General features: G+C 39.6%; 1 protein-coding gene across 1 annotated transcript in view; it reads left to right on the top strand.

The window, feature by feature from the left end:
• The first annotated feature begins 999 nt into the window (after window positions 1-999).
• Window positions 1,000-24,113, top strand: part of man1a2 (mannosidase, alpha, class 1A, member 2) — a 124,865-nt gene continuing 101,751 nt past the window's right edge. Inside the window, 2 exon segments of the mRNA XM_003456598.5 lie at window positions 1,000-1,341; window positions 2,810-3,322. Coding sequence (XP_003456646.1) covers window positions 3,009-3,322 — 314 coding nt within the window. The 5' untranslated portion in view covers window positions 1,000-1,341; window positions 2,810-3,008.

Raw genomic sequence — 24,113 nt, 5'->3', positions numbered from 1 at the left:
AGTGTGTCAGTGTACTAAATTCAGTAATTACATTACACTTACAATTCTCTTAATAATTGCATTACAGAGTTTCTTCAGTTAATTGCATAATGGAGAGATAAAAGGAAAAAAACATTTTTTTGTTCATACGTAGAAACCAAAAGAAATATCTTATGTCTTTCCTCACTGTGGAACTGTAACCTCAGGGTTATGTTGTTAATTGGTAATTATGTGACACTGCAATTCAGGTCATTGTATGGAATAATTCGAAAGTAATGATGAATAGTAATTAAGTAACACACTTCGATTTTTTTAAAAAAAACGGTAATGAATAATGTGTAATGCATAATTTTTTTGCATCTCCCAACACTGGCAGAAACACCCCTCAACCGTGCTACAAGTCATGACATTGCATAGTTTGTCCATCAGAGGGCACATACTGCACAAATACAACAACCAGACCATTAATGAGTAATTGATGATGCAATGATACAAAAAAGGTTGCATTGGTAAGGACTTGTAAATAACTACACATAACGAATGCTACGGAAATCTGTTTATTTTGTGTGCCTAAAAGAAAAAAAAAGGTTAATATATTGGATCTTTAAATCATATTGGCACCAATATCAGTCTTAAAAATCCTATATAAGCTGGGCTCTAAATATATTATTATATATACTTATTTGTTGTATTTTATTTGCTTAACTCAAGAAAGCAGTGTTTAAATCAACCTTGATTTTGCCTTAATACATAAGTAAATGATTCCCGGTCTCTTCCCAAGAGTGACGAATACAGCATATTTATCTAACACTGCAATAGGATCGACACATCAGTGCTGGAAAAGGGTGCATCCCCAATTCAAGTAACATATAACAAACAAATGCTAACAAATAATTGAGGTGAAGGATTGGACCATAATTTGCACAAATGTAGTATTATGCACGCTGCAGCTGTATTCCAGTTTTACAGGTGAATCATAGGAAGAAGAATCTCGCCCTCGAGCAGGCTGGGGGTGTGCCATTGTTGATGTACCTTGTTGTACATACAGAACAGTAATTCTGCCCAGCGAAATTGTCAGACGGTCCCTAACTCGGGTAGGCAGAGTAGTTGATGCTGAATCGCCGAGCAGCAGCAGCTCGCACTCAGTCCGTCGCTGCAGTCCAACAGAGCGACCAGTTATCAACATCCTCTCCGCGGAGCTGTAACGCTATGTGGGTCTGAGCTGACGGTCAGCGGTTCAGCCACGGCACGACACCACGGTGTTTCATTTGTGGACATGAGGACACCTGCTACAGCGACTCCTTTCAAAACGTGGACCGGGAATCCCGACAGGCATCGATTTTCGACGAGCATATGAGAAAGGTGGTGATGCAGCAGAGTGGCTTCCACACAAGAGACCGCCTCTGTCAGTTCGCAGCCAGTCAGCCAGCTAGCTAGTGCTAGCCTTGTAGCCAAATAGCTAGCACCTGGGCAGGCTGAGGGTTTTAAAGCTCTGTCTTTACCACCTCCGGGATAGCTCAAATGTCAACGGGCCGAAACGCGTATGTCGGGCTATTTTTATTTATTGTGTGGGTTTCCCCCTGAGCGTTGACAGGAACTTTATTTTCCTCTTTTCTTTCCATTGCTAGCCAGTATTAGCCGAGTAAGTTAGCGCATTTGCTTGTTAGCTAGCGTTTTGTATTGGCTAATCACCTCACACAGGCTGGCACTGTCACAGAATGAACTTGGTATTCTGCGTGGAGACGCAGCTCCATACCAACATGATGGAAAAGTACAGGAAAAACAGGGCTCTGTTAACACTGTCTAGCTCCAACCCCGCAGGCTTTAGTACGAATAGCAATGTTTGTCTTTAAAGGGGTACTTGCTTCATTTACATCCATCCTTTACATTCGCACTTGGAGCAGCTGCTGAGCCGAATCAGACATTTGCCCCACGTCTTCTTTCCACATCTGCCGGCACGAGGGAATAAAACCTTTATCTTTTCCAGTATAGCGCACGGGTGTTTAATAGGTGGATGATATTCAGATGTAATACAGCACAGAAAACAGGCATGCAATGTACTTAGCAAGCGCGGCTTACTCCCTTTTTTTGGCCAGGGTTTGGAACACAACTGTGCATTGTGGGTTACTTTTGTGCTTTTTATCATGATACATGTGTGGTAGCAAGAAATACACCACTGCAATAAGAGAAAACTGTAGAAAGAAAGCTGTGTTCACTCTGCAGTGGCACTAAAGCCAGTATGCATAAAGGACAGTTGATCAAACAGATACTGCACAAACTCTTGATACCTTAAGCCTCTTGGAAAATCTATCATTTTTCTCATGGCCAAAGGATTAAGTCTTTTGTGTGAGTGTTTGTGGAAAGAGAAAGAGAGTGAGAGAAATCCTGAGGTATTTATTTTCCAGATGACATGTTGTTAAAATCACCATAGCAAGCCAAGAGGATTGTTTATTACTCTAATATATCAGCTCTTGCTTGATATATGACATGCCATTTTCTTGAGCTGTCACTTTGCTTTTGATTGTAATTCAGAGCTGTTTGGCTCAGTAGAAGCCTGTCAGGGAGAGTGCATGGTGAGAGGATACTAGTGGTTACAAAAGACATGCTGCCAAGGTGGAGAAATGACAACTGAAGGAAAGACTATAAAGGACATCAACTCTTCTATCCTGACAGTGCATAGAGAGCATTGACTATCTAAAAAAATGGTAAAAAATGAAGAAAGGAAAAGGCAAGGTTTTTCTACAATGGTGTTTAGTCTGTTAAATACACTCTCATTTGATTTTTTGGGGGGGTTTTTTCTAACTGAATGCCTCTGTGTACTTTTTTTCAGAACCATCATGGCCATGTTCCTGCTGACAAGTCACCCCGTTACTGAGGGATCTCTGCCTTTTTTGGTTTCTGGACCTACCAAAGCGGGGATGAGATAATAAAGTCAACCAGCCGGTGCATGCCGCTACAGCAACACCCGTGGCACCTGTGAAACCCACCTTACCCCATCCCTAGTAAAGTTCATTTCAAACGGTCAAAAGATGACGACGCCGGCTCTACTACCGCTGTCGGGCCGCAGGATACCCACTCTGTCGCCGGGTGCCTCCTCTTTCCCGCACCATAGGGCCACGTTGAGGCTCTCCGAGAAGTTCATCCTCCTCCTCATCCTCAGTGCCTTCATCACCTTATGCTTCGGGGCCTTCTTTTTCCTCCCAGACAATTCCAAGCACAAGCGCTTTGACCTGGGCTTGGAGGATGTGCTTATCCCTCATATTGACACACCCAAAGAGGGCAAGCACGCCTCAGGACAGGTGATCATACATGGACAGGGAGGACACGATGAGCACAGACACAGGTAAGGACCCACAGAAGTGTAGAAAAGAAAGAGCTAGCGTGTCTTAATTTAAAAAAAAAAAAAAAAAAAAAAATTCTGTATGTATTTGACAGTAAGTATTAGTATTAGTACTTACATATTAGTAAGTACTTAGTTTATCTTTTGTTCTTTACATAGCTTATGTCATTCAACCAGGTGTCTTGACACGTTTTTTTTCAAACAATTTGTGACGCCTGTGGGTGTGTGTTACTGTTTGCCAAGTGATACACGTCAGCACAAATGCTCCTTTCGTTTTGTTCCTTATTCCTTTGCACAGCTGAGTGTGCTCTGTGCTCTCTCACCCTTTGTTTCTCCACTAGGTCTAATGGTTTTAGTTCTTTAACAGCAGGCATTTTATCACCTTGGCCTGAGTTTTGCTGTTTTGTCCCGCAGGCAGACATTGTTGAACTTGATGATCTAGAACACACAGGCTGTTTGAAAAGCCTTAGTAACTGCTTAAACAGGCTTGGAAATTAGTGTCAGCAGTGAGCTACATACTGGTCACTTTGGGCTTCAGTGTTGACATTTATCATTTGTTCTGTCCAGCTATCGTTCTGAGGCGCTTTCTCCCTCCTAAATCAGGGTCAGTGTTTGGCATCTCTAATAGTATTGTGCTTTTTGGAATGCAGTGCTCTGCACAAGGTTCATGTGCACCTATCAAATGATATCTCAACTGACTCGGGAACACTGACATAGAAAAATTTCCTTTTTTAAAATCAGTATTTAAATGATAGAAAAGAAACTAAACCTTGTATTTACATAATTTGTACTGCTGTGTTCATTTCAGAGCAGTGTGAGTGCCTCTGCTGCATTCATTTCTAGTCACGCCAGGTTCTCTCATAATTTCTCTCTGTCACCAGGCTGCAATCTGTGGCTTTCAGTGTGTACGTGTACATATGAGGTGGGAAGGGTGGAGTAGAACACGTAGTGCAGCACCAGAAGTGAAGATGGAGTTAGTCAGGTTAATGACAAGTGGTTTTCCAAGTGTTTCCCAACAAGTGTTGATCCAACTAAGATGGAAAGACACCAACATCTATTTAGCAATCACAAAATCAGACCAGTCTGAGGAATTGACTTCAAAATCCAGTTAACAGCCAGTAGATAGTGACAGTTTCACAGTGCTGTGCTGTGTTCAAAAGCTGAAAACACAACAGAACCCATGAAATAAATCCTCAAGTCTCGTTTTCCTGTTAACTAACATAATCTTAAGTAGAATGTGCTCTGCAGGTGTATCCACTAAAAAGATCGGCTACACATTTGTTGCACAAACGTTGCTGTGCATTCAGTGTAGCCAAAAAACTAATAGTAGTTATTTTCCTTCTACTGGAGTAGTTTTTCGCTGGCATAACTCATTCATGTATGAATCATGTAGCACATGCATATTATTTTGAAGCCACAAAATATTTATGACATGCATGAGTTCCAAAGGGCAGGTGAGAAGAACAGTTTCATAGAAAAGGTCATCTGCACGCCGGTAACGGACGTCATTAGTTTATCTGAAATCTTGGCAGGGTGTTACAAGCAGTTTCTCCCACAGTTTCAACGTTGCATTTTGCCTCCTTATTCCCTGTGGTGCCTGTTCATATTTTCATTCTGAAAGCCTTTTAAGCTTTGGGATGCTGCCTGCTTGAAATAATGTAATTGCTGTTGTCCAACGACTCAGACAAACAGAACAGGCAGTGCTGAGCTCAAGTGGTGCTGCGTATTATCAAGTTTTTTTGTTTGTTTTTTTTTAAATGTAAAGGTGGGAAGCTTGGAGTTATTCTTGCTTCGCCACAGGTGGCAGTCTTGTTTTGCTTCAAATACTTCTACTCTACTCGTCACGGAGTTCTTCTTGACTCTACTCCTATGTTTCATTTCTGGGCACTTTTTGTGTTGTGAAGTGTTTACTTACGTAAACACTTCACAACACAAAAGGGTCCTCAGGATGTTCCTGGCGACTAATTTACTAGTCATTTGAACGAGAGAGGGACAAAATCAGACTAGTTAACTAGTGTAAAAGGCAGAAGACGCCGGGCACAATCTAACAGACAAGGATAAACACTGACCTTAGAATAACTGTGTATGAATTTAGGAGCCATTTGAGACCATTAACAGATTCCTCAACATTCAAATCTTGTTATGAATACTTGTGAAATGTGTAGTACTTTGTGCCGTGTATAGCGTTGGGGCCACACAGTGTCAGATTAGTTTGATAAATGTTTGCTAGCAGCAGTAGCCCCTTTTCTGGCAGGCTAGCATCCACACGTCTGTGCATAATGTGGTTACAAATTACTTGGATCACTTCGGTGTGGTTATATGCCAGTTTGCTCTCACACAGCCAACATACAAAAGTTCATTTTCTTCATCAATGTACTGCAGAGCTGTGGTCTTTCACGCAGCTGTCATCTGCTTACTTTCAATCTGTTTCATTTCAAATTCCCTCACAGAGAGCGAGGGGGTCTGAGGCATTTGTCAGGGCTGCGGCGCTAGTTGGTCTCAGGTGGCGTTATAACATCTTTGAACCTGCAGGTAACTTAGTAAAACAACAATAATAGATTTAACCGACTAGTATTTCTGGTGCTTACTAGCAAGAGTAGCAATGTTTAAATGTCTTGTTGACCGTGCACATGCCTAGTGTGAACGCAGTTAATCTTGTGATCCGTGTCACTGTAAAGCTGGAACATGGGAGTTTTACATATAATTAAACATGTGTTACATTTAGGCCTTTCCTGTAGTAGTTTGGATAGTTCAGATCTCATCACCTTGGAGTATGTTATATATATCAGTATGTTTCAGTATGTTTTAGTAAATCAGACTTTGAAATCTGATGTCTGCTTCAACACTTCCTCACTGGTGTGTCGGTCTGGATGAATTTTAAATCAGCTGCGAGCGATTGGTTTTCCAGAGCTACAGAGGAACGTGACGTAGCATCAGACACACACAGCAGTATACTAACTGAGGTTATCGTCATGGGGGATAAACTTAGACCGCTTCTGAGAAAGTCAGATAGAAAAAGAAACTTGACATTCGCAGGAAGAATTATAGCCTCCAAAAAATGGGTTGATATGCATTACAAGGGCTTGGCAACATTGCTTTAAACTTCCACGCTGCAGGCTTGAAATAAATCCCATTCAACGTACTCTTCATGTTTTGTGCAAGCTGTTTAAGTGAGATTCCAATAGGTTCAGTGTGCAGTCACAGATGGCAGAAGGCATTTCTTCTTCTTAATGAACTGAATACTTTTTTAAAATATATTTCTTTATTTTTTTATAGCCTTTTTCAGCTTTGTATTCAGATTCATGGATTTTTAATTGCTTAGTGAGCAACTCCTTGGAATTAATAACATGTCTGTGAGAGGGGGGAAAAAAGCTACACAGTTATGAGCATCTTCACTGCCGTCCATTTTCAAGGATATACCAAGGACAGAAAAAATATAAATACGTAGCTTCACATTTGATGGAAATTAAGAGGAGTATATGAAATGTGATTAAAAAGCAGCCACTGAGATGTCACTGTGTTTTACAGAGGAAGAGTAATCCTAACCTTTGAGATGTCTGGAAATTAGTTTTATGCAAATTCAAAGTCAGGAATATGTGCTCCATGTATTTTAACCTTACACAAGCATTCATGTGAGGTGTTTTTTTCCTCTCCACCCCTTCTTATAACAGCTTATTGAAATCTGTTCAGTTTGCTTGTTGGTATAGCTGCCTCAGCTGTTCTTAAAGTGGTTATTGTGTGCTCCAGAGGACTCGGGGTTCAAACAGCCTCAGGAAAATGAGGTGTGCTAGCATTTAAAGAGACCCGCAGGAACCCAAACACGCTCATAATAATTTCACCTTTGCTTTATTCGGCTGCAGAAACCCCCACAGAACCAGTTCTTTGTTCACGAGCTCAACCTGTTAATAGTCCTGTAAAGCTTATGAGGGAGAAAAGGTTATTAATCTATGCCAGTATCCAGCCATTGAACTTTTGGACAAGTGAAATGTAATGGGGAACAGGTATGTGTAGCCTTGCTCACACCGTGCCGGACTGAACATCTTTTTGAGTTTTGAGTGTTAATTTTTGTAAACAACCAGGAGGAGTTGTGCTGCTTCCAGGGTTTCCCTTGGTTTCTGTGTGCTTATTCAAAAACAAGTTAACTTTTAGTTTACTTGATGTTTTTTTCTGTTTGGTAGTTACATAGCATGAGCAGTAGGTGGGTTTGCAGGTTAAATTGGTTTAACTGGATCTCTGTGCGACTGATGAACTCTGGCATGACTGAGATTATTTCAGACATATAAGAAAAACTTGTTGAGCTTTTAACAATTTGAAAATGTAAACAGCCCATAATAAAATAATCCAGGCTTTGCTGTTTGAATGCTCGGATATAAAGCTCAGTTGAGCTCAACATACTGTGAGGCCAGTAATGATCCTGCCTTGGGTTTGTTCTGTTCTGGCTCAAACAACATAGGACTAGCCAGGTGCAGCACTGTAATCTGTAAAAGGGGCAAGAGGGCATGTTGGCAGAAGCAGTGACATTTTATCAGCTACAGTAGAAATGTAGAAGTCAGAGAAAAATGATCCTTATTCTAACCTTTTATGATGGCATATACAAACACCCTGGTTGGTATTTAGTGTTGACTGGATGGATAGTGGTTTTAGGTATTATAAGACAAATTTAAAATGTGTTTAGACTTTAAAAAGGTGGTTGAATAACAAAGCAGACTGCAAATGTTACAGAAGGCATGGAGAATCTGTGATGACATTTTAGATTAAACAATTTATAATGAAAAATAATGATCAGTTTGCACCTTATTGTTTTGTTGTTGTTGTTTCATAATATTAATAATAATAGTAATACTTATTAATATTAATTATTATTATCCAAAGCCCAATCCAAAGTTAAACAGTTTCTTCCATTCTGACTGAAACAACAGATTTATTCATTTAGATTTGGGACGAGTAATAATATGATTGTGTTGTCCTGGTTTGGACATGAACATTCATACTGGATACTTTCCAGGGTGTCCAGTGGGGTTTGACAGAAATGCCATCTGCCACCAATTTTAACCTCTATTTGGCTGTGGTCTTCTCCTTTTTAGTGACTCTACAGTTAACATTTATGAGGAAAAATGTTTATAATGTGTATCTATATTTTCTTAGAGCAACACATTTTCTTTCACCAGGACAAAAAGGCATCATTTTTATATTATAATGAAGATTTGAATCCTTCCTGGTCCATCCAGGCCTCCTGTAGTTTGGGAATTGCCGAAGTCAATACAGCAATATCCTGTCCTCTGAATGATTATTTGCTTTTATGGTCCAGTAAATATCAGATCATCTATCAGTAGCTCCTTCTGTGGTTCAGTGAACCTGCCTCGGCATCCACATGCATTTTGGCACCTTCCTGTCTTTTTCCATAAAGTGTTATATAAAAACTAATAAAAAGGGCTTGTGTCTGGAGGTATTAGGTGCACCATCTGTGTGGACTATTTCCATCTCCCTCTCCTGCAGTGGAAGATGTGTCATTTCTTTACTAATCTCACATCATGAGTGTCATATCCCCATGTCACCAAACACTAACAAACAGTTGCAAAAAAAAGTTTCAGTACACTTTGGAATTATTGGGTTTTAAGATTTGATTCCTCTTAAATTGTGATGTAATCTTCACCTTCAAGTCTCAAATATAGACAGATGCAGTCAGACTGAATTCATAACACAACAAAAGGGCACACTTCAAAACACTGGTAAAATTATGTGACCTTGTTATGTGAATTTAGTAACTCACAGAATCTTCTGCAACAGTGAGAACACTCCTTACAAAACTTGCAAAACTTTATTATTAATAATACTGATTGAACAGCATTTCATTTGGGTTAATTGGTTTATCCAAAACTTGAATTTTTGTCTTTTGTCCAACCATACCATTATTGTTGTCATTTTGTGCTTTGGATCATTGTACATTGCACCAAACCTCTCCAGTTTACCAAAATTAGGACTGCTGCTTTGACATTCTGCTTTAAAATGTCTTCATACAGTCATGACCTGTTCATTTCTTTTTCTCAATGATTTTAAAATGTACTGGCCATGAGATGGCAAATCACCCACAAACCGTGATGCTCCCTTCACCATGCTTTGATCAAATTCAGTCCAGAAAAGGCTGTAGCTTGTTTAATTTAGTTTATCTGAAAAGATAGGTTTAATAAATAATTTTTATCTCATAATCTGTAAATAATAAGGCTAAATGATGCTAAGAGGTGGGATACCCATATTAACAAAAGGTATTGCGATTACGTTTTTTGCTATAGTTGGCAGCCCTATTGGCCAGGATAGAAAAACAAAACAAAAACAAAACAAAAATTATTTACAAAATGCAGAAGAGTCTTTGTAAATGTGAGATGTATTGCCTTAAATCTTTAATATAAAGTATTTTTTTTTCCATAGAGGACAGACAACCAGTGGTTACAGCGGCTGTAGAGATTCCTGCAGGTGTTTGGCTCTTCTTCACCTCATTTAAGAGGTCAAATTGTTCTCTTCCTGTGATCTTTGCAGGACTCCGACCCCTGAGGAGAGCAGTGTGCCTGCTGATTTTCCTTTGTTTCCACAGTTTGTCTTATTATGGCTTTATAAACTCCTCATTGGTCAACTGTCGTTCATTCCCTGTCAGCTTCATCCTCTTTTATTTTTTTTTAAATGTTTTTGTTTTGGACTACAATTTACATTGTTCCTTTTTTTCAGTTGACCTGAAGCTAGTGAATAAGCCCTTAAGGACATCAGGAAAGAGTTTATTAAAGTCACAGAGCAAAGGGAGCTGGTGGTCATTTTCCCATAAACTTCTATACTGGAAGTCTCTTTTGCAGCCAGCAGAAGTAAAATGTAAGGAATTTTCTCATTAGATTCTGGAGCTGGAAGCATTGTCTATTCTTGTGCACTGTCTGAAGTGATCAGGCTTTGTCAATAACCAAACCAAACAGGAGTACATGCCTTCAACCTCAGAATCCCCACTTGTATCACTGAAGTTAACTTTCAGTGAAGCTGTACTTTCTGGAGTCTGGATTGTTTATTGATTTGAGTAAATACATTTATTATACAACTTCTTGGGTATCATTAGCCTAGTATAATTATTAGTATATTATAGGTACATAGACCTTCTCTTGTAAGTGAAGCTAAAAGCAAAGTTCAAAATGTTTTGTATTAGATGACTAAGTTTATTAAATTGTCTTTCAGTTTGGTGGTGAATGTTTTATTTAATATGTCATTACTTTTACAGTTAAAGTTGATGTGAAACCTTTGTTATGGACACTTCCTGATGTTCTATTAGTGTTATGCATCAGTTTCTGTTTCAATTCTTCAAATGAAATAGTCCAACAATACAAATACAACACAAGTAGTTTAATTGTGAACAGTGTGATGAGACAAGTGAGCTTATGGTTCAGGCACACCTGTAAGTAGCAGAAAATCTACAGGTACAACCTTTTTCTACTGCATCCCTCCCATAATGGATTTTAGTCATGTGACCACTAGTACCTTGGTTTTGCTGCTTATTTTGTTGCCAGTTATTGTTAGCATTGCAGGGCCGTAGCTTTGCTTTTGCACTATGATAGGGCCATAAATCAGCATAGCAGTGCAGCAGATCATATTTAAGGCCTGAGCCAACATGGGAGCACCTTTATTTATCATATTTAGTGTGATATCATTCCTGTGTCTTCATGCTTCATTTCCCTGTCAGCTGCAATGTAAATCTAGGTAGTTTTATTTATTTATTTTTCTTTTGTGTGTGTATGTGTGCACGTGTTTATGCCTGGTGATAATCAAGGCGTACTTGTTTGTATTTGCAGGCCCACCTATCACATACTTGAGCACATACACTGTTAAAACTAGGGGCTGCAGTTTTGCAGAAGCTCGTGAAACCATCCGTACTGTTGGATATAGTGGATTTAACAGGGGTGAAGCTATTTAATAGTGGCTTCTGTTGTTCAGAGCTAAAAGGAAAGCAAAGTACCTTGCCAAGACAAAATGGGTTTTTTACGCATCAGCAAACAATGTAGAACAGTTTTAAAAGTTAGATCTAAAGCAAGTCGATGGGGCTTCAAGTTTTGAAGCTAAAAATGGACCTATAACGGCCTTAAGCCCTTAACATCAGCGTAATTTTCCAGTATTTTGATTGCTTTAAGAAGTCCAACAACCGTAGCTGAACGATAGTCAGAAATTCAGCTGCAAACGGCCCTGCTTGTTTTGCAAATAGATGAAAGAATTGTGTTATTGTGTTGGCCTATCAGTTATGTTAGAAACTGTTATATATGGTTCGAGCAACTGCAAATTCTGTCTAAAATTATAGTTGTAAAAATGTTTCTCAGATACTATGTAAGCTGATAATAGCCACTTAATCATTAGAAATTACCTGATAGTCACAACCCCAGCCTTAAGGGGTCACAGGCTAGTGTACTCCTAGTGCTATCTCAAGTCCAGATAATTGGAAGGTTTCTGTCAGGAAGTGCATGCAGCATAAAATCTGTGCCACGTTAAACATGTTGATCCATCTGCTTTTTGCCACCCCTGTGGAAATAAGAGAGCAACCAAAAGCAAATTTTTCCAATATCTTCATTAGCTGTCTGTTAAGTTATCATAAAGGTAGTGTGTATGGATTATACTCAGTTGTTGGCCTCATGGTGTTTTTTTTGTCTTTTTTCCCCATGTGTTGGTATTAAGCTTTAACCCGAGTATTATTTAGTATACTCTAAACCAGTATATTAGGGCGTGAGTACCCTCTTGCCACTGGCTAGCACATTTTTCAACAAGGGTTTGGCAAGACTGTTTTTCTTGTGGGGCGATCGTGGCTCAAGAGTTGGCAGTTCGTCTTGTAATTGGAAGGTTGCCTGATCGAGCCCCGGCTCGGGCAGTCTCGGTCGTTGTGTCCTTGGGCAAGACACTTCACCCGTTGCCTACTGGTGGTGGCGCCCGGTGGCGCCAGTGTCCGGCAGCCTCGCCTCTGGCAGTGTGCCCCAGGGCAGCTGTGGCTACAATGTAGCTTGCCATCACCAGTGTGTGAATGTGTGTGTGAATGTAGTGTAAAGCGCTTTGGGGTCCTTAGGGACTAAGTAAAGCGCTATACAAATACAGGCCATTTACCATTTACCATTTGTTTTCTCAGTCTAAGTGTGGTTGTGGTGTGTACAGCCTTTTTTTAAAAGTAATGATCACTGCAGTAGCAGCTGCCTTGCAGCCAGTATATTTGATTTCCAGTAACTCCAACTAGGGCTGTTCGATATAACGATATATATCGGATGACGATATAAAAACGTCTATCGTTTCATTTTACACTATTGTTGGTTTCGTGGTGTCGCAAAATAAACTGTTTACGGCAATATTTTTTCATTATTTTGATGGTCACTGTAGTGGCTATATTAATTTCCTAAAGTTCTCTCTTTCTCTTATATTTAATATAACCACACTACAGACGGACAAGCGCTTGTTTTTATGCGTTGTCGTTAGCAACAACGACGGTAAAACCACCTCATGTCCCCTTGTTTATTTTCCACATAAACCTTTCACAATAAAGCTCAAGATCCTGTTGAGACTTTTCAAAATAAACTGAATCATGTGAAAGATGCAGAGTATTTACGGATGAGAAGCAAAAAAGAGCCGTCAGGTGCTAAAAAATAAACCTTAGACTCAAACATTAGAACAGGCTTTTCCCCGCAGCACGCTGTGTAATAAATACTCACAAAGAAAACGGCAGCCGTTACAACCTATGTCTAAAAATGTATCGTTTCATGCATCAGTTAAAACACTCGACTCCAGGTACACGACGCCCAGCTGGAAACACTTCACGCAAGTCGAGCTGCCCGACATTCACAGAATTTACAGAAAATGTTACATTTTTGTGATTTATATCGTTATCGGACGATAGATGTCTTAATGTCGGGATATGAGATTTTGGTCATATCGCACAGCCCTAACTCCAACATGCTCTCAAATTCCAGCTTGCTAGATTCAACATTTTTGAATGCATTGAAAATGTTTAATTTTCCTTATATAAAAAAAACTGTTGGTGCATATAAGATGAAATTAAAAATTAAAGTTACAATTAAATAACTGAATGTCTGAATTGTTTTACAGTATCAAATGCGCCTTCCAGAAAGTCAAGAAAATACTTTAAACCCATACACCCTTCTGCTTACAGGTTCTTGTTACTATTCCCCTTTAATGTCTTCACCCTGTTGCTTTCAGAATAGATTTTAAAACATGCAGAATACCCTATCAAATGTAAGTCCATCCTTGAGATCCATGTTGATGATAGATTTCATCTGCTAGTTGTATTAAGAAGTTACTAGACTGCAGAAATACAATGGACTTCCATCAAGCATGACACTGTTGCTTTGGAAAAGGAAAACAGTCAGACCTGCTTAGTGTAAATTACATTTTCTGTCTTGGTGGTTTTTTTGTTTTGTTTTTTCTTTCCATTTTTCATATCATCATAATGATATTTTGTTTGTGGACCACAGCTGCAGCCCTTCAAATTGACTGAAGAGCAAAGTCTGTGCGTTTGAAACAGAGATTTCAGGCCTTGTTTCTATATTGTTTGTTAAACCAGTTTTTCCATATAAACTTTTTTGCAATACATGCCAAAAACATGGCGTGTGCTTTCTTTGTGTAGTATCCCTTAAGTTAACAGGAGGAGCAAGTCAGTGAATATATGCAGTTACTCACTGGCATAGGTTGAGTATTAAGAAATATCAAATAAATGCTTAGTCATATTAAAATGATTCCATCACTCGTCACTCAATTGCAGTAACAAATGAGATGATTTTGCACTGTATTATTTTATTTTATCTGGTGTTCAAAATGACTGAATCCAGACAACTTTGAACCTTTTATGTATTTTGTAATATTTAATAGTAATTTCTGAATGGAAACAACAAGGCATTTTTCTTGCTAAAGTGAGCTGTCGTTTTATATTTTGATTTAAGCCTCATATTGGCATGAGTAAGTCATACAAGGTGCATTTTCAAAAAAAGTGGCTTTTAATAAATCAAAGCAGAGGAATTTATCAGGCAGAGTTTAAGAGAAGTAAGAAGTGTGTTTTAAGTCAGTGCTGAATAATGTCTCTTAGCTAACGGTAGACTGTTATACACCCCGCATCGATGTTTATATGATTATTCTGTAATAACATCACGGCATTAGCCTTTACGCGTGTGTGTGCGTGTGTCTCTTCTCTGAATCACACACCAGGTAAGATTGATTTATAGTCTGACTGATACAGTCTAGTTGACTCACAAATGACAATTCTCTCTTCACCACCTCTGTAGTGGCATTTTCAGCATTTCTTTAAGTGATACAGATAGTGTATGGGCTAGATTTTTTTTTTTTTCTTCTATTTTTTTCTCGACCAGTTTCTACATTTCTTGGTGGCTCTCATGTAGCTGATGCTGCACAAAGTCAACATGTTAACATCAACATTTGACCACTAACAGGCAGTTCAACTGTTGATGGCTCTGTTCTAGATTTTTCCTGGAATAACTCCCAGACTGAATCTGGGAAATCACTGGAAATTAGCAGCAAGCCATCATCTTTGATAAGTGTGTGCATTCAGTGTAACTGCATGGCTCCCCATGTTAAGAACCGGGCTGCGTTACAAAGGGTGGATTAAGTGTCCTCTGTGTGTAATCACAGTGGGGCAGTGGTTAGTAGAGATGGGAATTGATAAGAATTTATTTGGATTCGAATATCGATATCACTTATCAATTCAATTTGGTATCGATTCTCGCTGGCTCCGCTTTGAGAGTCATCGCTGAGCAGCGTATCAAAGACATTACATACTTCTAATTGATTGCATGATGTGTGGTGAAATGTTTGTGAGTGTTGGAGGTATTTCCAAATATTTCTTCGATGTTATCAGTGTTAATTGCTCAAAATAATTCAAGAGCTGCATTACTTCTTGGGTCAGTTCCCCATCAATGGATATCAATTCAAGTTTGTTCTTAAATGACATTATTTGTGTGTCTTTTAATGATGTATTATAATGATGCACAAGTCTTCCCACCCCTCCCTTTAAAAAAAAAAACAAAAAAAACATCAATAAAAGGTTTTATAGTGGCAGTCAGACATCATGTTATATTCCAGTGCTTGAAAGCCATCCCAAAGGTACAGCTTCTATAAAAACATGTCTTTGACTTTGATCAGCAAGATCTTTAATGCAGTATTTATCACTGGGCAAGTATCACTGGTTCCAATAGCATCTTAATAATGCAGACACACTTTTCATTCCCCAACTTCTTAGCTGCACTGACGTGTTTGTGGCCAGTGGACCTACATTTATGTCCTAACAGGGGAACTCTGCTACAGGTGCCGTCTTTCTTTTTGAATTAAAGGAGAGTAAGCAGTGATGAGTCAGATCGCTTCTAGGTTATCTGTTGCTGTGACATGAAAAGTTCTGCCTTCCTCCAGTATATGTGGTACAAAAGCCTAAAATTTCCAGGCATCTGGGCAAAAGCTGGAGTGGCCATTTTAATGTTGTGGAAATTATGTTGTAGTGATATAACTTAAACCTGTGTAGATTAAATTGTAATCTGACATATAGACTTAACATGGTTGGGCCTCATGAGTACAAGAATGGCCTATCAAGTACATTTGTGGACTTATTTTAGCCTTTAAAAAAGAGAGAGAAGGAGAAGAGCGGCATCTGTTAATTTAATTATGAATGTTTCTTGTCACCTTTATTATGAAAGTTCAGTCAGTGCTGAATAACCAGCCCTGCCCTTCTCATGTTAATTTTCCTGCCAGTTAATTTTCCTTTTGGCCAAGTTGCTGTTGTAGCTGTCCATTCAGCTGCTTTCTCGGTTTCTCTTCACACTCTCACATATTCCCCCATTTTGGACTTAAACTGCTGACGGTAGTCCTCATTCCTCTCTGGAGATCTGTTGGGAGGAGCAGGATGGCCAGTCTTAAGGAGCGCCCACATAGGAAGAGAATAGCAGCAGTGTAACGATACGATGCCACAGAGTGTCAGTGAAATTTAGTTACCTGTAGTGATGACGCAAGCGATAACGGAGTGGGTGGGTGCTGACGTAACTTTGAGGCTTTTTAATAATTCACTAAAGAAATGCTCCTGTTGTGAACACACACTAGTATACTTCCTTTTCCCAAACACAGATGGAATCCAAGACGTTGGGAAAGCTATAGTTAGTAGCTATTTGAGGTTGGTGTTTGTTTCTGGTTGTCAGTCTGTTGTGAATACCCCCCCCCCCCAATAATATTGTGTACCCACAAGATAAAGTCTTCATTGCTTACTGTATATTATGAGTCTAGACAGACCATAATATAAACTACAACTTGACTAATGGGCAGGAGTATGCAACTGCAGGGAAGCATTTCTAGTTTACCCCTAATCTATACAGAAGTCATCGTTTTTGCACTGTCATTTCCCGAGACTCATCAATCATGCATGCATACCTTCCTGAAAAGAAATTAGGAGTTTAGTAATTTATTATTTATTTTTCCTCCTGTAACATATCTCTGTTAATTAAAAAATGAAATTAATTGCTGTTTTTTTTAGTACAAAAAACAGCTTGAGTTTTTCTTTATTAAAGAGTATGTTAAAAGTGTTGGTTTTCACTGCTGTGACGCAACAAACTGTAATGTGAACTCCTGACTTATAATTTCACCGTGTGTGTGAAAGAGATGTAGAAATGTCTTCTTGCAGTATCATTTACTCTTTGAAGCCACTCTGTGATCACTCAGAGGCAATGCAACCGAGGGAGACCTTTTCAGATTTCTGAAAGTAATTGCGGATGTTGAAAGGCGTAACGGGACAAAGCAAGCTGTAATGAATCACTGCTCTGAGTAAAATTACTTTTCAGGATGAGCTACCTCTACTATAAATACCAACCTGCATGGATAGCAGCTTGGTATTTGTCTAAAGTGACGACTTTTACACATTGTTATTGATGTGTAGCATGAATAATATAATTTAAGAACAAACTTGAATTGATATCCACTGATGGGGAACAGACCCAAGAAGTAATGCAGCTCTTGAGATTCATTGGTGTGCTGGTTTCTGTAGTTGCATGGTAACTTGTAAGTGAATGGAGGAAGTACTGTGGAATGAAAGGGGGACAAAATGTTAAAGTAGTGCTGAAAATAGGTAATTAAAATAAGAAAAAGTTAGATGAAGTGTTGTCTTTGTTGCCAAGGAATGCCAGTGGGGTGTGCCTAACTCTGTCTCACATTTATTGTCACTTTGGAGTGTGGCAGTGGTGACGAGCCCTCTTGAAAGACAAAAGAAAGACACTTGCTTGAATTGATTTTCATGAGTGCAGCACAGCAGGTTAGTGAAGAGAGAGAGGGGGGGACCAAAAATACGAAAGTACGTAAAGTGGGAGAATGAGGCCTTGTAGTCCTTGTAGTTGTGGCCATGTTTACTACAAAGCTTCACACCAAGTCCCATTCCTGCCAAACACTGGAGTGGCAGCCCTGTTCCACAATCCCTGTCAGTTTCAGCAATGCGATCAAAGTGGGATCACTTGATGCCAAATTAAGATTTGGCACTCAGGTTTTCAGAGGCTTGAATTTCAAAAAGGCCTTTCTGAATTAAAATGTGATTTCAGGCCCTTTTTGTTTTTTTCCAAAACCTGCAAAACTCAGCTCGCTGTATCAAAGCCGTACCAGCTTGATAATAATGTGCTGTGCCCTGTAACAGAGCTCCCGGATTTATGATCTGCCTCGGGATGGGGAATGTAATCTCTGCTCTAAAGGTGATTTCTGAGTCAGTGCAGATTTGCTGGAATACCTTGATGTTGTCCTAAATTTGGAAAGAATCAGGAGCAATAAGGGAGCTTGGACCCCTCCTTTTTTTTTTTTTTTTTTAATTTCTATTTATTTATTTTTTTTAACTAGCACAGCATCTTATAAGGGTTTGAAGTTGCATGGAAATTAGAAACATCCTTTTGTTTGTGCAGAGTGTATTTTTGCAGCACGAAGAAGACCAAGGGAAAAAATGGAGGCTCCATAGCAGACCAATAACAAAATAAATTTAACTCCCATTTTCTCTTACTGTAATGCTACTTTCAGATTGTCCTGATTTCATTTTATTATCATCTCTACCTTTTAGTGCACTGTAAACAGGATGACAGTAATGCAACACCATTTATCTGTTATAGTTGACAAAATTGCTGTTGTGCATTAGTGTTTACAGGACAAAAAGAGTCCATATTTTGAAAGGCTTGGTGATTGAACTTTGTATCACTTGCATCATCACACTTTTTCACACCAAAGAACTCTGTCTCACAGGCTCATGCAACCATTTGTAGTGTTTGCTTCGCGTGCAGCTGAGATGGAGACGGGCACCTGTGTTTCATATAGCGATATGAGTCAGACAGACATGATGCAGGTCATCATAGGTAGAGCTAGAGTGCTCAGGTGCTCACCTGATGAAGTTACTATCAAGAATACATCATAACTGCGCAGACATTTATGAAGGAGTTATGCAGAAATAAGATGACGAGAGAAAGGAGAACAAGGACATGCATTCAGGCAGATAAACTGCTATAGGACAAACGTAACTGAACACTAATTGATACAACACTTGACACGGGGGAGGAAAATGAGAAAGGAGGATGATGGAAAAAAAGGCTAGGATAGTCGAAGATGGCTGATATGAGTAAGAGCAAGAGCAGCAGAAAGAGAATATGAATATATTTAAGGAAATAAAGGCTGTGTGCGTGTGTGTGTGTGCTCACATGTTTGCAGCTGAGGGATTGTAGCTATTGTTATATGGTTGTTAGGGCAGAGAGAGAATTTGAAGAGTAAGAGAGGGAGAGGATGCTATTACAAACCCACAGTTAAGCTTAGGATAGCAGTTACATATACAGCCTCCATTTGAGCCAAGTGGGTCATGGGAAAAACCAGGACAAGTAAAGTGTGTATGTATGTTTATGTTGAAGGGAAAACTGGGGAGAAACAAAAATTGCGCTGCCGTACCACAAGCTCCCAACAGCTGTCTCTCAGGTAGAAGTATTATTTGAAGCTCACAGGCACTGTTCCCATGAGGACTCTGGTGTAGTAATACTTGAAAAGAAGTGTGTACTCTCTACTCTTGTGTCCAAGATGGACAAATGCTTCACTGGAGAAATGAAGAGATTCTTGACTTGAATTGCCCACACAAAGTGTTAACTTTGATCTAAGCCCACTGTTACTGTTTGTCCTGTGTAGGATGTGTTCAGTGGCAGTGATTCTGTCAAGCCTTTCCCTTGGATGGAGTAAAGCTTAGAAAACTACTTGCAGATTTATAAAAATGCAGGGTTAAGGAAGCTGAAGTAACTATTTGAAATTCCTTCGGTGCTGACTTCTCTTAATGCTGCTAATTGGATGCACTTTTCTATTCAGGGTGCATATCATGTGAAATGACTGCATATTATAAGATATGTGTTCTGAGTCAGTGTGTCGCTTTAAGACTTTTAAGAAGTTTCTGTCTGTGCACACAGTAGACTGATGCAAATGAGTGACTACCTTAGCTACTATTGTGGAATCTCTGATCTCTAGCAGCCAGCAGTTGATTTAGATTTTCGTTGGTTTGTCAGGTAGCTAACACCTATGTGACAGGAAGGGGGGCTTGTTGGGTTGAATTATTCAACAGAGACCTTGGCTCTGGTGTCTTTGTGGTCCTCTGGGAGCACATTAGTGCATGTATCTCAGTAAGGCCAACATTTTGACAGGACTGTATTAACTGTAGATGCATGAAAATACTTTTGGTAAACCAGGTTAACTTTTTGCAAAAAGGCCAGGAAGAATGGTCACTTATTGACTTTGTAAAGACTATTTCAGAAGTATTTCTTTTATGCTTATAATGATGGGTGACAAATTGAAAGGAAAAAACTGAACCATTGGTTTGGGTCAGCTTGACCCTTTAGAGGCATGTAGGTCCCTACAAATCAAAATAAGGTTGTTCTGAGTGATTACTTTTTATGATTTGAAACATTTCTATCCTGATGGGTGTGGTCTATTCCAGAACGACAGTATAGGGCTTTGGACTTCTGGACAATCGAGACCGAATGCGCCCGGGCGCCAAGAGACGGTACTTGGAAAAAATAGCATGTATTGATAATGTGGACCCGTATGAAATACGGCAGTGGAGTAGAAACCCTGAAGACCTACAGCCATTGTCCTACCCTGATACCTTCTCGTACCTTGTCTGTGGAGTCAGCGCATACATGGCGAATCATTTTTGGAATTCTAAATCCCTGGAGGCGCACATCTAATTCACAAACGATTGGGTACAAGATTTGGCCGTTTTTAAGCCTCCACGTTGTGAGTACGTTGACCATATGACCAAGATACAGCCAGAGGTTGCACATAACATTGACTTCTCAGCAGCTGCCCCAAAAATTGCTCTAAATGAAAACATAAACACACCGTCTGCAGAGAAAGGCAAAAGGAGCCGTCCGCAAAAAAGACAAATTCCACTTGCTACTCTGGAGGAGTTGTCACCGATAAGCTACTCCATAAACAGAACATAGTTCTGCTGCACCACACATTAGGATGTTTGTTCTAATTTTCTATGACCTCAGCGCATTGAAAATAAAACTAAAAGCCTATAAAGAGCACGGCGCTAACGCGTTAACGAGCTAACTGCTCTAATGCGTTAACTCGCTAATGGAGATTTGCCGCGTTAATGCGGTTATGGCGTTAACGTCATTTTGACGAGATTAGCGCTGACTGCACTTGTTTAAATAGCTTAAACTCTCCACCATTTGGTTTCAGAACTTAAGAATGAGATACTGAGGATTAAAGGTGAAACATCTTTAAAAAAATAAAGATGTCTAGTGGCCTCCTTTCCCAGGCTCCTTAGGCTACCATGACCTGGATGACTGAGAACCTACACAAACACCTTGCCTAAAAGAGATCAGGCAAGGTTTTACAACAAGGAATAACAGTGATCGTACCAAATGTTGAATTTCAAGAATGTTAGAATTCTAAAAACTCAGATTTGCACAATACTGTACAGTCTCATTTAATTTCATTCATTTGATTATCTGATTAACACAGGTAAAATATGTCAGGTTTCCATAGACCAGTCAGGGAGCCCTAAGTGGAATCATGTATTAGTAGTGCAGTTGTGCACACTCAATGCTTTTCTTTGGTTTTTCTCTAGCAATACAGAACTAGGCTTTCCAGGCAGTTGAACTTTATTTGATATCTAATGCAGTGCAATATTTTTATCAGTGATGTGTGTGGCACTAAGCTGGAGCCTTCAGTTTCTGCACAGTAATTACTGAAGAGTTATCTGTGCTGCAGTCTCACATGAAAGGGATGAACTGTAGGATGAACACGAGCTGACAATAGAGCAGGTCACGCTCGGGTCTTAATGTGAAAGAGGTCAAACTGCCTTCTCATAGACAGTTTGACCTCCTTCACAATGTCACTTTCTGGCTCCAGTGACAGAGATTCATTTAATGGTGTTAAATGAATCTCTGTCACTGCAGCCAGCTAAGAGGATTTCAGTCTTGCTTGTAGCGTTCTTGTTTTTCAGCAAGTGGCACACATACTGTTTGCATATTTTGCAGCTGCTGCTTTTTTTGAGGGGGGGGGTTAATTACTTGAATACATATGATTTAACTAATTAACATTATCAATATACACTGCTAGGTGTGAGAGGGAAAGGTGTCTGGGACTGTAAAGTCTAGTGTTGTGTGTGCGTGTGCTTTGCATTTTACAAAGGTGGCATAACTTCAGATGATAAAATGATTGTTTTCTGGCTTTCCTAACCAGGAAAAGAGATTTCATTATAATTATTGTTATTGTTTTATTGCCCAGCCATATCAATACATAATCTATTGCTCTGATAAGGTAAAATCTGACTTGATTATAATCCCCTGTATGTTAACTCTTAGTTGTTATTTGTTATTTTAAAAGCATTCTTCATATTTATTTCTCCCCCTGCAGCTGCACAGGCACTGTGCAGTCACTAATAGCCCAGCAGTCTTAGTCCCATGAATAAATGAGTCAATTAAGTAATTAAGTGTTGACTTGCTGTCTGTGGGGTGTGTGGGTGTGTGTGTGTGTGTGTGTGTGTGTGTTACTATGGAAACATGGCTTGTAGCCTGTACTGCTTTCCCCAGAACCTTGTCTTTCCTCAGTTTAAAAAAACAAAAACAAAAAAAAACTTGTCCTAGATACCCCACCAGGCAGTTGGACAACTGCTGCTTCTCTTCAGTTGCCATGGAAAAGGATGCGGAGCAGCAGATTTCATGAAGCCACTGAAGATTAACTTTCAGTGACAGCAAGGAAGGTTGATGATATATGGGAGTGATTAGGCTGACATGAGCGCAACAGCTGATCAGGGAGGTGGGGCCTGCCTTCATTCATTCATATTTTAAGGCATCGGGGTGAGAAACATGAGCAGATAAGTAAAACTATAGGCGAGGCACAGCACGGTCACTTGGGTACACAGTATCTTCAGTCTGTGCTTGTCTTTCTCAAGGTAATTGAGGTTATTGAGTCAGGCAGTTGTTGATTTGATCTTAATTGCATGTTTGACATTATATGAGACTCAAAGGGATTCACCAGTGATGCTAGAGTGAGTCTTGATAATGGCTCAGGAAGAGGAAAGAGTGGCGTGAGATGAAATTTGGAGGAGGAGGAGGGGCATGCACAGGGAGGGAGAAGAGTTCGCAGGAGGCTTATGTCTGTGTTGGAGCAATTCAGCAGAAGTGGTGGTGTGCACTGGTCTGTAATTTTTGGTGTTTGTGCCTCAGGGACAGCATTCTGACTGTCTGTGTTTGCAAACGCATGGAGCAGAATCTTACTCCAACAGAGGTGGTGCCAGTTTAAACAGAGACATATAGGAGGGAGATGTCTCATCAAAGAATACTAAATAAAAATGTATGGGTAATGGCAAAGATGATGGTTGTCCTGCCTCAGGTTCACATTGAGCCCTTGGCCTCTGATGCATGTGTACATCTGAGGTTCACAACAGATTCTTCTGTGAGGTAATTTCTTACCTACTAGTTATAGTGAAGAAGTAGGTAGGTGTGCTTAATTTTTTCTGGGCTTACTGTGTCGATAACATGAGTTAGCATCTAGTGCTCTGGTTGGAGTCGGAGACTGATTATGCTGCACTGAAATCATAATGTTATGCAATTTCACATATGCGTAGTTGTGTAACTGTTAATGAACAGATTTATTTTTGTCTTAAACTTTTGGACAAATACATTTTAGCTGTCTTACGTACTTGTAGCAGGATTTTCCTCCCTCACAATGCTTGCAGTTGGTACGTTTGAGAAGTCCCAAAATGACTCCTTACTAGGGCTGCACGATTTTGCATAAAATGAGAATCACGATTTTTTTGCCTAGAATTGAGATCACGATTCTCTCACGATTTTCTTTTCCAATATAAATATTTATTGCACTTATTAACTGCACATCAACTTCGTAACAGTTGAAACTGAACATAAAAACAATAAATAAAAATAAAAACAATAAATGCCTCACATTTTGTGGTTGCCGCAAAATGTTGTACTGCTTGAAATTCTGTCTCCACCGTTGCTCGACACTGCGTGTATAGAGCAGGTAGTGCAACAATAGAAAAATAGTTGCAGGACGGCACTGTGTAGCGTTTGTCTAGGGTGTTGATCATTTTCCTAAATCCCTCGTTTTGCACAGTGTTGATATATCTTTGGTCAGGTGATAAGTAATAGCCTCCGTAATTTCTTTGAGCCTGCGGGAGTTCGACGTGTATAGGGAAGCGCTGTATAAGGTTCCCGTTATTGATGTTTGGGTGGTTGACCGGCACAAATTTTCTCCTGTTACTTTCTCG

This window comes from Oreochromis niloticus, linkage group LG16 (genome assembly GCF_001858045.2).
Source record: "Oreochromis niloticus isolate F11D_XX linkage group LG16, O_niloticus_UMD_NMBU, whole genome shotgun sequence".
Lineage (NCBI taxonomy): Eukaryota > Metazoa > Chordata > Actinopteri > Cichliformes > Cichlidae > Oreochromis > Oreochromis niloticus.
The sequence above is the reverse complement of the archived record's forward strand: the minus strand, read 5'-3'. Positions and strand labels throughout refer to the sequence as shown.